This window comes from Panulirus ornatus, chromosome 9, assembly GCF_036320965.1.
Source record: "Panulirus ornatus isolate Po-2019 chromosome 9, ASM3632096v1, whole genome shotgun sequence".
Lineage (NCBI taxonomy): Eukaryota > Metazoa > Arthropoda > Malacostraca > Decapoda > Palinuridae > Panulirus > Panulirus ornatus.
In genome coordinates, this window is record NC_092232.1 from 44,900,872 (window position 1) to 44,916,776 (window position 15,905).

Here is a 15,905-nt window from a genome sequence, read left to right on the forward strand (position 1 = left end):
TAGTGGTGATGTGAAAAGAAGATGGAGTGAGTATTTTGAAGGTTTGTTGAATGTGTTTGATGATAGAGTGGCAGATATAGGGTGTTTTGGTCGAGGTGGTGTGCAAAGTGAGAGGGTTAGGGAAAATGATTCGGTAAACAGAGAAGAGGTAGTAAAAGCTTTGCGGAAGATGAAAGCCGGCAAGGCAGCAGGTTTGGATGGTATTGCAGTGGAATTTATTAAAAAAGGGGGTGACTGTATTATTGACTGGTTGGTAAGGTTATTTAATGTATGTATGACTCATGGTGAGGTGCCTGAGGATTGGCGGAATGCATGCATAGTGCCATTGTAAAAAGGCAAAGGGGATAAGAGTGAGTGCTCAAATTACAGAGGTATAAGTTTGTTGAGTATTCCTGGTAAATTATATGGGAGGGTATTGATTGAGAGGGTGAAGGCATGTACAGAGCATCAGATTGGGGAAGAGCAGTGTGGTTTCAGAAGTGCCAGAGGATGTGTGGATCAGGTTTTTGCTTTGAAGAATGTATGTGAGAAAAGCAAATGGATTTGTATGTAGCATTTATGGATCTGGAGAAGGCATATGATAGAGTTGATAGAGCTGCTCTGTGGAAGGTATTAAGAATATATGGTGTGGGAGGCATGTTGTTAGAAGCAGTGAAAAGTTTTTATCGAGGATGTAAGGCATGTGTACGTGTAGGAAGAGAGGAAAGTGATTGGTTCTCAGTGAATGTAGGTTTGCGGCAGGGGTGTGTGATGTCTCCATGGTTGTTTAATTTGTTTATGGATGGGGTTGTTAGGGAGGTGAATGCAAGAGTTTTGGAAAGAGGGGCAAGTATGAAGTCTGTTGGGGATGAGAGAGCTTGGGAAGTGAGTCAGTTGTTGTTCGCTGATGATACAGCGCTGGTGGCTGATTCATGTGAGAAACTGCAGAAGCTGGTGACTGAGTTTGGTAAAGTGTGTGAAAGAAGAAAGTTAAGAGTAAATGTGAATAAGAGCAAGGTTATTAGCTACAGTAGGGTTGAGGGTCAAGTCAATTGGGAGGTAAGTTTGAATGGAGAAAAACTGGAGGAAGTAAAGTGTTTTAGATATCTGGGAGTGGATCTGGCAGCGGATGGAACCATGGAAGTGGAAGTGGATCATAGGGTGGGGGAGGGGGCGAAAATTCTGGGGGCCTTGAAGAATGTGTGGAAGTCGAGAACATTATCTCGGAAAGCAAAAATGGGTATGTTTGAAGGAATAGTGGTTCCAACAATGTTGTATGGTTGCGAGGCATGGGCTATGGATAGAGTTGTGCGCAGGAGGATGGATGTGCTGGAAATGAGATGTTTGAGGACAATGTGTGGTGTGAGGTGGTTTGATCGAGTAAGTAACGTAAGGGTAAGAGAGATGTGTGGAAATAAAAAGAGCGTGGTTGAGAGAGCAGAAGAGGGTGTTTTGAAGTGGTTTGGGCACATGGAGAGAATGAGTGAGGAAAGATTGACCAAGAGGATATATGTGTTGGAGGTGGAGGGAACGAGGAGAAGAGGGAGACCAAATTGGAGGTGGAAAGATGGAGTGAAAAAGATTTTGTGTGATCGGGGCCTGAACATGCAGGAGGGTGAAAGGAGGGCAAGGAATAGAGTGAATTGGAGCGATGTGGTATACCGGGGTTGACGTGCTGTCAGTGGATTGAATCAGGGCATGTGAAGCGTCTGGGGTAAACCATGGAAAGCTGTGTAGGTATGTATATTTGCGTGTGTGGACGTATGTATATACATGTGTATGGGGGGAGTTGGGCCATTTCTTTCGTCTGTTTCCTTGCGCTACCTCGCAAACGCGGGAGACAGCGACAAAGTATAATAAAAAAAAAAAAGATTTTCTGGAAGGAGGTAAATAAAGTGCGTAAGGCAAGGGAGCAAATGGGAACTTCAGTGAAGGGCGCAAATGGGGAGGTGATAACAAGTAGTGGTGATGTGAGAAGGAGATAGAGTGAGTATTTTGAAGGTTTGTTGAATGTGTTTGATGACAGAGTGGCAGATACAGGGTGTTTTGGTCGAGGTGGTGTGCAAAGTGAGAGGGTTAGGGAAAATGATTTGGTAAACAGAGAAGAGGTAGTAAAAGCTTTGCGGAAGATGAAAGCCGGCAAGGCAGCAGGTTTGGATGGTACTGCAGTGGAATTTATTAAAAAAGGGGGTGACTGTATCATTGACTGGTTGGTAAGGTTATTTAATGTATGTATGACTCATGGTGAGGTGCCTGAGGATTGGTGGAATGCATGCATAGTGCCATTGTACAAAGGCAAAGGGGATAAGAGTGAGTGCTCAAATTACAGAGGTATAAGTTTGTTGAGTATTCCTGGTAAATTATATGGGAGGGTATTGATTGAGAGGGTGAAGGCATGTACAGAGCATCAGATTGGGGAAGAGCAGTGTGGTTTCAGAAGTGCCAGAGGATGTGTGGATCAGGTTTCTGCTTTGAAGAATGTATGTGAGAAATACTTAGAAAAGCAAATGGATTTGTATGTAGCATTTATGGATCCTGGAGAAGGCATATGATAGAGTTGATAGAGATGTTCTGTGGAAGGTATTAAGAATATATGGTGTGGGAGGCAAGTTGTTAGAAGCAGTGAAAAGTTTTTATCAAGGATGTAAGGCATGTGTACGTGTAGGAAGAGAGGAAAGTGACTGGTTCTCAGTGAATGTAGGTTTGCGGCAGGGGTGTGTGATGTCTCCATGGTTGTTTAATTTGTTTATGGATGGGGTTGTTAGGGAGGTGAATGCAAGAGTTTTGGAAAGAAGGGCAAGTATGAAGTCTGTTGTGGATGAGAGAGCTTGGGAAGTGAGTCAGTTGTTGTTCGCTGATGATACAGCACTGGTGGCTGATTCATGTGAGAAACTGCAGAAGCTGGTGACTGAGTTTGGTAAAGTGTGTGAAAGAAGAAAGTTAAGAGTAAATGTGAATAAGAGCAAGGTAATTAGGTACAGTAGGGTTGAGGGTCAAGTTAATTGGGAGGTAAGTTTGAATGGAGAAAAACTGGAGGAAGTAAAGTGTTTTAGATATCTAGGAGTGGATCTGGCAGCGGATGGAACCATAGAAGCGGAAGTGAATCATAGGGTGGGGGAGGGGGCGAAAATTTTGGGAGCCTTGAAGAATGTGTGGAAGTCGAGAACATTATCTCGGAAAGCAAAAATGGGTATGTTTGAAGGAATAGTGGTTCCAACAATGTTGTATGGTTGCGAGGCGTGGGCTATGGATAGAGTTGTGCGCAGGAGGATGGATGTGCTGGAAATGAGATGTTTGAGGACAATGTGTGGTGTGAGGTGGTTTGATCGAGTGAGTAACGTAAGGGTAAGAGAGATGTGTGGAAATAAAAAGAGCATGGTTGAGAGAGCAGAAGAGGGTGTTTTGAAGTGGTTTGGGCACATGGAGAGGATGAGTGAGGAAAGATTGACCAAGAGGATATATGTGTCGGAGGTGGAGGGAGCAAGGAGAAGAGGGAGACCAAATTGGAGGTGGAAAGATGGAGTGAAAAAGATTTTGTGTGATTGGGGCCTGAACATGCAGGAGGGTGAAAGGAGGGCAAGGAATAGAGTGAATTGGAGCGATGTGGTATACCAGGGTTGACGTGCTGTCAGTGGATTGAATCAAGGCATGTGAAGCGTCTGGGGTAAACCATGGAAAGCTGTGTAGGTATGTATATTTGCGTGTGTGGACGTATGTATATACATGTGTATGGGGGGGGGTTGGGCCATTTCTTTCGTCTGTTTCCTTGCGCTACCTCGCAAACGCGGGAGACAGCGACAAAGTATAAAAAAAAAAAAATATATATATATATATATATATATATATATATATATATATATATATATATATATATATATATATATATATATTATCCCTGGGGATAGGGGAGAAAGAATACTTCCCACGTATTCCCTGCGTGTCGTAGAAGGCGACTAAAAGGGGAGGGAGTGGGGGGCTGAAAATCCTCCCCTCTCGTTTTTTTTTAATTTTCCAAAAGAAGGAACAGAGAATTGGGCCAGGTGAGGGTATTCCCTCAAAGGCCCAGTCCTCTGTTCTTAACGCTACCTCACTATCGCGGGAAATAGCGAATAGTATGAAAAAAAAAAAAAAAAAATATATATATATATATATATATATATATATATATATATATATATATATATATATATATATATATATATATATATATATTTATTTATTCATTTTGCTTTATCGCTGTCTCCCGCGTTAGCGAGGTAGCGCAAGGAAACAGACGAATCTGTCAATGGATAGAACCAGGGCTATGTGAAGCATCTGGGGTAAACCATGGAAAGTTCTGTGGGGCCTGGATGTGGAAAGGGAGCCGTGGTTTCGCTGCATTATGACATGACAGCTAGAGACTGAGTGTGAACGAATGGGGCCTTTGTTGTCTTTTCCTAGCGCTACCTCTCACATATGAGGGGGGAGGGGGTTGTTATTTTATGTGTGGCGAGGTGGCAATGGAAATGAATAAAGTCAGATAATATGAATTAAGTACATGTGTATATATGTATATGTCTGTGTGTGTATGTATATATATGTATACGTTGAGATGTATAGGTATGTATATTTGCGTGTGTGGGTGTGTATGTATATACATGTGTATGTGGGTGGGTTGGGCCATTCTTTCCTCTGTTTCCTTGCGCTACCTCGCTAATGCGGGAGACAGCGACAAAGCAAAATAAATGATAAATAAATATATATATATTTTTTTTTTTTTTCTTTTTTTTACTTTGTCGCTGTCTCCCGCGTTTGCGAGGTAGCGCAAGGAAACAAACGAAAGAAATGGCCCAACCTCCCCCCCCATACACATGTATACACATACGTCCACACACGCAAATATACATACCTACACAGCCTTCCATGGTTTTCCCCAGACGCTTCACATGCCCTGATTCAATCCACTGACAGCACGTCAACCCCGGTATACCACATCGCTCCAATTCACTCTATTCCTTGCCCTCCTTTCACCCTCCTGCATGTTCAGGCCCCGATCACACAAAATCTTTTTCACTCCATCTTTCCACCTCCAATTTGGTCTCCCTCTTCTCCTCGTTCCCTCCACCTCCGACACATATATCCTCTTGGTCAATCTTTCCTCACTCATTCTCTCCATGTGACCAAACCACTTCAAAACACCCTCCTCTGCTCTCTCAACCACGCTCTTTTTATTTCCACACATCTCTCTTACCCTTACGTTACTCACTCGATCAAACCACCTCACACCACACATTGTCCTCAAACATCTCATTTCCAGCACATCCATCCTCCTGCGCACAACTCTATCCATAGCCCACGCCTCGCAACCATACAACATTGTTGGAACCACTATTCCTTCAAACATACCCATTTTTGCTTTCCGAGATAATGTTCTCTAACTTCCACACATTCTTCAAGGCCCCCAGAATTTTCGCCCCCTCCCCCACCCTATGATCCACTTCCGCTTCCATGGTTCCATCCGCTGCCAGATCCACTCCCAGATATCTAAAACACTTCACTTCCTCCAGTTTTTCTCCATTCAAACTCACCTCCCAATTGACTTGACCCTCAACCCTATATATATATATATATGAGGAAGAATGCTTTAACATGAATGGGGCTATTTATAAGACGTTTTATGTTTTATACTACTTCAAATATTGCTAAAATTCCAACATCTGTCGGCCACAACTTCTAGAAATCCAGTCTTGAACTGGTAAGGGTGAGGGGTTGCATCTTTAAAACTTAAGGGCAACTTGATAATGCTTAAATTGCACATAAATTTCATTAAAACATATCACGTCTGTGCAACAGCTATGGTCCCAATCTGCAGCGAGTTCAATCAAAACATAAAAGAAAAACAAAGTGCTTTATAAAAAAAGGCATTTTGCTACTGCTACTCCTCACTTACAGTTGAAGTTAGAATGTTTTGTTTTATAATGTATTATCAAACTTTTCCTCTGTAACAAAATAGTATAATTGTTTGACATCATACTTGCTAGGTGCAAAATAAAAATCTACATAACATGCAAAGAAATGACAAGCAAGTACACCGAAGAAAAATCTAACAAAAATTGAAATAAAATTAATCCAAATGATTTTCCCTCCCTAGCCTTTGTTCCTGTCTTTTCTTTCTTTATCACCTACATGTGGGATGCTGGAACTCAGTCCAACTAAAATTCATTCTTTCTCCACCTTGTATATAACATTTGGCAACATGCAACTAATGCTTCTACATTCCAAATTTCCAAATCTCCTTTCTTATATCCAACATATGGAAAGGCAACAAAATGCTGTCTTTCTGGCTGAATCAGAATAATGACACCTACTGAGGATGGATGAATAGCTCCCAAGGCTCCCTTGACTAACATAATGTGACCAGGATCCGCCTCACCTCCACTGACATTGCTCCCAGGCATGGTTCTTTATCCATGTCTGCAATATTCACAGCCTCATATCCAGTCTCTCTTCAGTTGAACATCATATGTCAACTTCTTCATCTGATCTCATTTTATATTATCCTTGATATTATCTTTGTTATTATTGGAAAATGCCAGGATCCCTTTCAAATGGGGCCCTAATGCAACAACTCCAGAACCCTTTCTCAAGGGACTCCTGTAGCCCCAAGGCTATGCTACGCTAAATCTTTTCTTTCATGCATGTTTTCCACTTCTCCCATTAGCATGGTAGTGCCAAGAAGGGACAAAATAATTACTTCAGTTACTAACATACACAGTGTAGCTGTCATATGCAATGCACCATAGCCAGAGCCCCCTATCATCAATCAGGCCCCAAAGTTTCAGAGTATCTTTCACTCCATCCTTCCTTGGTTTTACCCTTTTCCTTGTTCTCTTCACTTATGATATGTACACCTCCTTAATCACCCTTTCCTCATTAATCATCTCCTTATATCCAAACCACTTCAGTAAACTCTCTTCTGCTCTCTCATATATAATCCTATCACTACCATACATGTCAACATATGGATAAGGCAGAGTCTCACTGAGGACTTTTCAGTTCAAAGAAGTTTGCATTCCTGCTCCTGTGTGGCATGCAGCCTCAAAGATGCAGAAGCCCTTTTAAAGGAGTTCAGTCGTTGTATGATCATAATATATGGTGGGAGTGGGATGAAAATAAGACTTTTCTATATCCCCTCCAATTATCATCCACTTCCTCAAACTGTGTGGGCCCTGCTTTCAGTATTTTCTATTTGGCACTTTTCAAGCATGCCTAAGGCTGCAATACATTCACTCTTGTAAAAACTAATGATCCCAGTCTTATCATCCTAGCTGCGGTAACAAATCTACGCTCCATCACTAAAGTTTACCAGTTTGTTTATGATTTTTTTCTGCTGTTCTACATTTGTCATATATTGTGTATATGCATCTGTAGGAACAATATGCACTCTTGGAAATGGGCACATATAGCAAAGGCTTTGAAACACAGCTTTCTTTGTCCAAGGATTTACCACACAAATGCTGTATATTCACCAACCCCTCTACTCATCTTCATCATTGTGTGGGATATGCTGTATGGTAAGTTGATTTTTTCCCCTTTAATCTTTTTTCACTGCTTTGTAGTTTATTTGATATATACTGTATTACTTGTACAATGAAATAGGAACCCCCATGAGCTTTTAGACATGATGGTTTGTCTCCTGATGGAATGCACAGTAAGCATTTCCAAACTCCCTTGCCATTCCTTCTGTTGTCTTTGTTGCCTGCCTTCACATATTATAGGTGATATCATATGCCATTTTTATTTGTTTTTCATTTGTTTCAAAGCTGTTGGAGTGGGCCTTACGAATTTCATCTAGAGGAAAGCCGTGTTGTATTGATGTGAAAGAAATGCAACTTTCACATCTTAAGATATGAGACATACAATCTTTATGGTCCAAACCCAGACTACAAAAGCAAAACTTAAAGAATACTTACATTATAACCTTCTTGAGTAACAAAGGTTCTGCTAGGACAATGTGGGCACTTGAACTCAACCTGCTCTCCTTCCTTCTCAATTTCAATGATCCCTGAAAGCACAAGATTCTCTAATGATAATATGCATGTGCACACAGTATGACTGAAAAAAGGCATTATCAAAGAAAACAAGAAAATAAGGAAAAACTGAATAACACATTATAAATTACAGTATTGAAAAAACAGTAATTTCTAAACAAACTATTTTTCTTGTGATTAGGATAGAACACAAAGAAACCTATCACACACTTTGGTTACTTTGAAAATCTAAACTTAAAACTAGTAATGAGATATTCATAACAGATATTCTAACACCTCAGTAAAGCCACTGCCTTTTTTGTAAATGTAATAAAAATAGAACAAAAAATATAAAAGCACAGCTACCACAGAAACCAACATAAGCCAATCATACCTTGGAAAGAGTAAATGCAGTGATGCAATAACAAGAATTAAGTTTTGAAGAATAAAAAAATATTTCTCTAACAAGGGCAGTGCCTGTTGAGAATCTGAGAGAGTTCTTATTTGCAGTGGGTTAAAACCCTCTAATCACATCAAATTTGGGAGGAATCCTTGACATTTCCCATCATAAAGTATATAGTGTCAGGTGATGTTCATTCACTGGGAACTTAACAATTCAGAGATCCATCCCTGTACTATGATTCTACAAATCAGCTGGTATGGGAGCAGACATTTACCTAACCCTCAGTTCCTCAATGATCTATAGCATCTGCCTCAGGCCTGTTACTGTCTAGACTTAAGAAGTGGTTTTTCAAAGAGAGAGAAGGGAAACTATAATGATGCTCAAAGGGTTCAGTCTTCAGCAGAGAAATGGTTTATCATTCCTCTAAACCAACATTGTTTGCTCAAACAGAGTCATATGAGCACCTGAGAGGTCAGCCACATGAAGGATAGAGAGCCTAAAAAGATCATAAAAACTAAGAAAATGCTCATTTTAACAGATGCCTTAACTCCTCAGCAGGAATATCATCTTAAAGCAGCAAACCTAAGGCAACAATGGGGGAAGACAAATGAAACCCAGCTTACATAGTGTCTTCTACGGGAACATAGAGACTGTAAGATACTCCTCTTGTTAATCTCACCTAACAAGCAGAAGCCACCTCTCCAACCTCACTGGCAGAGAGTCTGGAATGAGCAGGGTTTACCAGTATCTTGATCAAAAAGGGAAACTAATGCCTGAATGAATGAACAAATGCTAAGAACTGATATCCCAAGACAAACTATATCAGATATAAAGACTATAAGTCAGAAGGGAAAGTATTCAAGCAAAGAATAAAAACTTAAAGATTCCCCAATTAAATTGACTCATTTTTTGTCAGAAAGTTTGATCCTCAATAAATCTGTACCAACAAAGGGAGATTTTCTGAGCTAAACAGATTCTTAAACTTAGATAATATAAGAAACATTACCAACCTTCTTCCTTTTTTTCATACTTGATCACCATTTCACATGTTAATGAGATAATGCCAAAACAAAGAAAAACATCCACTCACATTTTTATATTCTATTATACTTGATTGCCATTTCCCACATCAGTGAGGTAGTGACAGGAAACAGATGAAGATAAACCCACCAACTCAAATACACATCCATTCTTGGCGCTATCCTGCCCCACAGGAAACAGTATTGCTACCCTCCGCTTGAGCAAGGCAGTGCCAGGAAAACAGAAAAAGAAATTTATTCATCAATGATTTTTTGATGGTTCACTGAACAGTGTGACATTTCCCATTATCTCCGCATGTGTTGTGTTTATACCTGTGTCATGGCTTGGTGGTGGGCTATGACTCTGTATTACAAGTATAACCTGAAGTAAATTTCAGAAGCACACAAATGCATACCTAAGCCACTGTGCTTAGTAGCTTGCTGGTGGATATTAATGTCCTCTCGTGTTGAGAATCTGTCTTTGCATGTATCGCACTGGTAGATAACGTGTTTATGCAGACGACTGAAAGAAATATTCAATAAATTAACACACTTCATGTTGCAAAATATCAATCACATCTATTAAACTTAAACATTAAAAGAATATGAAATAAATCTATCATACAACGTATCCACTTACAATACTTCCCCCACCACACACCAGTGTAACTCATGTAAAATCTCTTTTACAAATGATCCTTACAACTTTTATAGTCCACCATTAAGTAACCCATTAACCCATAACTCTATTATATCTATACTGTCATGTAACCTTCAATCTTCCTGTGCATCTCTTTCCATTTAACATTGAAAAATATAATCACAGAAATTTTTTCCTAAATTTAAACAACTTGGTTCTCTACTATACAATTTAATAACGAAAACTTTTGAAATGAAATCTTTTTCAAATTTCTTTACATTTCAGTGTAATCACTCTTATAATTCCTTGCTGACTTTTAAACAAATTCTATCTCAATCAAGCGTACTTTCTAAGTTTTTCTACCAAACACAATATTATCACAGTAGTGCTTTAATAGCTGTAAAACCTATTGTACTTAACAGCTCACACATCATCATTCCTATCCCTGAGCTTTAAAAGCCTGCATGAATATCACAAACGCGGGAGACAGCGACAAAGTATAATAAAAAAAAATAAAATAATAATGTATATACATACACGTTCACACACGCAAATATACATACCTATACATCTCAACGTATACATATATATACACACACAGACATATACATATATACACATGTACATAATTCAGGCTGTCTGCCTTTATTAATTCCCATCGCTATCTCGCCACACATGAAATAACAACCCCCTCCCCCCTCATGTGTGCGAGGTAGCGCTAGGAAAAGACAACAAAGGCCACATTTGTTCACAATCAGTCTCTAGCTGCCATGTAATAATGCACCGAAACCACAGCTAACTTTCCACATTCAGGCCCCATAGAACTTTCCATGGTTTACCCCAGACGCTTCACATGCCCTGGTTCAATCCATTGACAGCACATCGACCCCGGCATACCACATCATTCCAATTCACTCTATTCCTTGCACGCCTTTCACCCTCCTGCATGTTCAGGCCCCGATCACTCAAAATCTTTTTCACTCCATCTTTCCACCTCCAATTTGGTCTCCCACTTCTCCTCGTTCCCTCCACCTCTGACAAATATGTCCCCTTGGTCAATCTTTCCAACTCATTCTCTCTATGTGACCAAACCATTTCAAAGCACCCTCTTCTGCTCTCTCAACCACACTCTTTTTTTTTACCACACATCTCTCTTACTCTATTATTACTTACTCGGTCAAACCACCTCACACCACATATTGTCCTCAAACATCTCATTTCCATCACATCCACCCTCCTCTGCACAACTCTATCTACAGCCCATGCCTCGTAACCATATAACATTCTTGGAACCACTATTCCTTCAAACATACCCATTTTTTGCTTTCCGAGACAATGTTCTCGACTTCCACACATTCCCTTCAACGCTTCCAGAACTTTCGCCCCCTCCCCCACCCTATGATTCACTTCCACTTCCATGGTTCCATCTGTTGCCAAAGCCACTTCCAGATATCTAAAACACTTCACTTCCTCCATTTATTCTCCAATCAAACTTACCTCCCAAATGACTTGTCCCTCAACCCTTCTGTACCTAATAACCTTGCTCTAATTCACATTTACTCTCATTTATATATACATATATATTATCCCTGGGGATAGGGGAGAAAGAATACTTCCCAAACATTCCTCACGTGTCGTAGAAGGTGACTAAAGGGGACGGGAGCGGGGGGCCAGAAACCCTCCCCTCCTTGTATTTTAACTTAATAAAAAGGGAAACAGAAGGAGGAGTGCTCATCCTCCTCGAAGGCTTAGACTGGGGTGTTTAAATGTGTGTGGATGTAGCCAAGATGAGAAAAAAGGAGAGATAGGTAGTATGTTTGAGGAAAGGAACCTGGATGTTTTGGCTCTGAGTGAAACGAAGCTCAAGGGTAAAGAGGAAGAGTGGTAGAATGTTGGGGTGAAAAGAGTGGTGAGAGTAAGTGAGCTTGGGATGGAGATTTGTGTGAGGAAGTACCAGGAGACTGAGTACAGAATGGAAAAAGGTGAGAATAAAGATTGCAAGGGGAGTGGGGGAGGAATGTGATGTATTTAGGGAAGCAGTGATGGCTTGTGCAAGAGATGCTTGTGGCATGAGAAGCATGGGAGATGGGTTGATTAGAAAGGGTAGTGAGTGGTGGGATGAAGAAGTAAGAGTATTAGTGAAAGAGAAGAGAGAGGCATTTGGATGATTTTTGCAGGGAAATAATGCAAATGAGTGGAAGATGCATAAAAGAAAGAGGCAGGAGGTCAAGAGAAAGGTGCAAGAGTTGAAAAAGAGGGCAAATGAGAGTTGGGGTGAGAGAGTATCATTAAATTTTAGGGAGAATAAAAAGATGTTTTGGAAGGTAAATAAAGTGCGTAAGACAAGGGAACAAATGGGAACTTCAGAGAAGGGGGCTAATGGGGAGGTGATAACAAGTAGTGGTGATGTGAGGAGGAGATGGAGTGAGTATTTTGAAGGTTTCTTGAATGTGTTTGATGAAAGAGTGGCAGATATAGGGTGTTTTGGTCGAGGTGGTGTGCAAAGTGAGAGGGTTAGGGAAAATGATTTGGTAAACAGAGATGAGGTAGTAAAAGCTTTACGGAAGATGAAAGCCGGCAAGGCAGCAGGTTTGGATGGTATTGCTGTGGAATTTATTAAAAAAAAGGGGTGACTGTATTGTTGACTGGTTGGTAAGGTTATTTAAAGTATGTATGACTCATGGTGAGGTACCTGAGGACTGGCGGAATGCTTGCATATTGCCATAGTACAAAAGCAAAGGGGATAAGAGTGAGTGTTCAAATTACAGAGGTATAAGTTTGTTGAGTATTCCTGGGAAATTATATGCGAGGGTATTGATTGAGAGGGTGAAGGTATGGACAGAGCATCAGATTGGGGAAGAGAAGTGTGGTTTCAGAAGTGGTAGAGGATGTGTGGATCAGGTGTTCGCTTTGAAGAATGTATGTGAGAAATACTTAGAAAAGCAAATGGATTTGTATGTAGCATTTATGGATCTGGAGAAGGCATATGATAGAGTTGATAGCTATGCTCTGTGGAAGGTATGAAGAATATATGGTGTGGGAGGCAAGTTGTTAGAAGCAGTGAAAGGTTTTTATCGAGGATGAAAGGCATGTGTACGTGTAGGAAGAGAGGAAAGTGACTGGTTCCCAGTGAATGTCGGTTTGTGGCAGGGGTGCGTGATGTCTCCATGGTTGTTTAGTTTGTTTATGGATGGGGTTGTTAGGGAGGTGAATGCAAGAGTTTTGGAAAGAGGGGCAAGTATGCAGTCTGTTGTGGATGAGAGAGCTTGGGAAGAGATTCAGTTGTTGTTCACTGATGATACAGCGCTGGTGAATGTTTCGGGTGAGAAACTGCAGAAGCTGGTGACTGAGTTTGGTAAAGTGTGTGAAAGAAGAAAGCTGAGAGTAAATGTGAATAAGAGCAAGGTTATAAGGTACAGTAGGGTTGAGGGACAAGTCAAGTGGGAGGTAAGTTTGAATGGAGAAAAACTGGAGGAAGTGAAGTGTTTTAGATATCTGGGAGTGGATTTGGCAGGAGATGGAACCATGGAAGCGGAAGTGAATCATAGGGTGGGGGAGGGAACAAAAGATCTGGGAGGGTTGAAAAATGTGTGGAAGACGAGAACATTATCTTGGAAAGCAAAAATGGGTATGTTTGAAGGAATAGTGGTTCCAACAATGTTATATGGTTGCGAGGCATGGGCTATAGATAGAGTTGTGCGGAGGAGGGAGGATGTGCTGGAAATGAGATGTTTGAGGACAATATGTGGTGTGAGGTGGTTTGATTGAGTAAGTAATAATAGGGTACGAGATATATGTGGTAATAAAAAGAGTGGGGTTGAGAGCGCAGAAGAGGGTGTTTTGAAATGGTTTGGTCAAATGGAGAGAATGAGTGAGGAAAGATTGACCAAGAGGATATATGTGTCAGAGGTGGAGGGAACAAGAAGTGGGAGACCAAATTGGAGGTGGAAAGATGGAGTGAAAAAGATTTTGAGTGATCGGGGCCTGAACATGCAGGAGGGTGAAAGGCGTGCAAGGAATAGAGTGAATTGGAACGATGTGGTATACTAGGGTCGACATGCTGTCAATGGATTGAACCAGGGCATGTAAAGCATCTGGGATAAACATTGGAAAGTTCTGTGGGGCTGGATGTGGAAAGGGAGCTGTGGTTTCGGTGCATTATACATGACAGCTAGAGACTGAGCGTGAACGAATATGGCCTTTGTTGTCTTTTTCTAGCACTACCTTGCACACATGAGGGGGGAGGGGGTTGTTATTTAACGTGTGGCGAGGTGGCGATGGGAATGAATAAAGGCAGACAGTATGAATCATGTCCATGTGTATATATGTATATGTCTGTGTGTGTATATATATGTATACGTTGTGATATATAGGTATGTATATTTGCGTGTGTGGATGTGTATGTATATACATGTGTATGTGGGTGGGTTGGGCCATTCTTTTGTCTGTTTCCTTGCGCTACCTCGCTAACGCGGGAGACAGCGCAAAGCAAAATAAAAAAAAAAAATAAAAAATATATTCAGTGAAGGGGGCTAATGGGGAGGTGACAACAAGTAGTGGTGATGTGAGAGGGAGATGGAGTGAGTATTTTGAAGGTTTGTTGAATGTGTTTGATGATAGAGTGGCAGATATAGGGTGTTTTGGTTGAGGTGGTGTGCAAAGTGAGAGGGTTAGGGAGAATGATTTGGTGAACAGAGAAGAGGTAGTAAAAGCTTTGCGGAAGATGAAAGCCGGCAAGGCAGCAGGTTTGGATGGTATTGCAGTGGAATTTATTAAATTCCACTGTTGACAGGTTGGTAAGGTTATCTAATGTATGTATAACTCATGGTGAAGTGCCTGAGGACTGGCGGAATGCTTGCATAGTGCCATTGTACAAAGGCAAAGGGGATAAAAGTGAGTGCTTGAATTACAGAGGTAAAAGTTTGTTGAGTATTCCTGGGGAATTATATGGGAGGGTATTGATTGAGAGGGTGAAGGAATGTACAGAGCAACAGATTGGGGAAGAGCAGTGTGGTTTCAGAAGTGGTAGAGGATGTGTGGATCAGGTGTTTGCTTTGAAGAATGTATGTGAGAAATACTTAGAAAAGCAAATGGATTTGTATGTAGCATTTATGGATCTAGAGAAAGCATATGATAGAGTTGATAAAGATGCTCTATGGAAGGTATTAAGAATATATGGTGTGGGAGGCAAGTTGTTAAATGCAGTGAAAAGTTTTTATCGAGGAGGTAAGGCATGTGTACGTGTAGGCAGAGAGGAAAGTGATTGGTTCTCAGTGAATGTAGGTTTGCGGCAGGGGTGTGTGATGTCTCCCTGGTTGTTTAATTTGTTTTTGGATGGGTTGTTAGGGAGGTGAATGCAAGAGTTTTGGAAAGAGGGGCAAGTATGAAGTCTGTTGTGGATGAGAGAGCTTGGGAAGTCAGTCAGTTGTTGTTTGCTGATGATACAGCACTGGTGGCTGATTCATGTGAGAAACTGCAGAAGCTGGTGACTGAGTTTGGTAAAGTGTGAGAAAGAAGAAAGTTGAGAGTAAATGTGAATAAGAGCGAGGTTATGAGGTACAGTAGGGTTGAGGGTCAAGTCAATTGGGAGGTAAGTTTGAATGGAGAAAAACTGGAGGAAGTGAAGTGTTTTAGATATCTGGGAGTGGATTTAGCAGCGGATGGAACCATGGAAGCGGAAGTGAACCATAGGGTGGGGGAGGGGGTGAAAATTCTGGGAGCATTGAAGAATGTAAGGAAGTCGAGAACATTATCTCGGAAAGCAAAAATGGGTATGTTTGAAGGAATAGTGGTTCCAACAATGTTGTATGGTTGCGAGGCGTGGGTTATGGATAGAGTTGTGTGCAAGAGGGTGG

General features: G+C 41.0%; 1 protein-coding gene across 1 annotated transcript in view; it reads right to left on the bottom strand.

Annotated features, from left to right (window-relative positions):
* LOC139750064 (uncharacterized) overlaps positions 1-15,905 on the bottom strand; it is a 278,496-nt gene that overhangs the window by 133,059 nt on the left and 129,532 nt on the right. Inside the window, exons 9-10 of the mRNA XM_071664399.1 lie at positions 9,827-9,933; positions 7,932-8,023 (exon numbers count right to left, since the gene is read on the bottom strand). Of these exons, the coding sequence (XP_071520500.1) occupies positions 7,932-8,023; positions 9,827-9,933 (199 nt within the window). The remainder of the gene's footprint in view (positions 1-7,931; positions 8,024-9,826; positions 9,934-15,905) is intronic.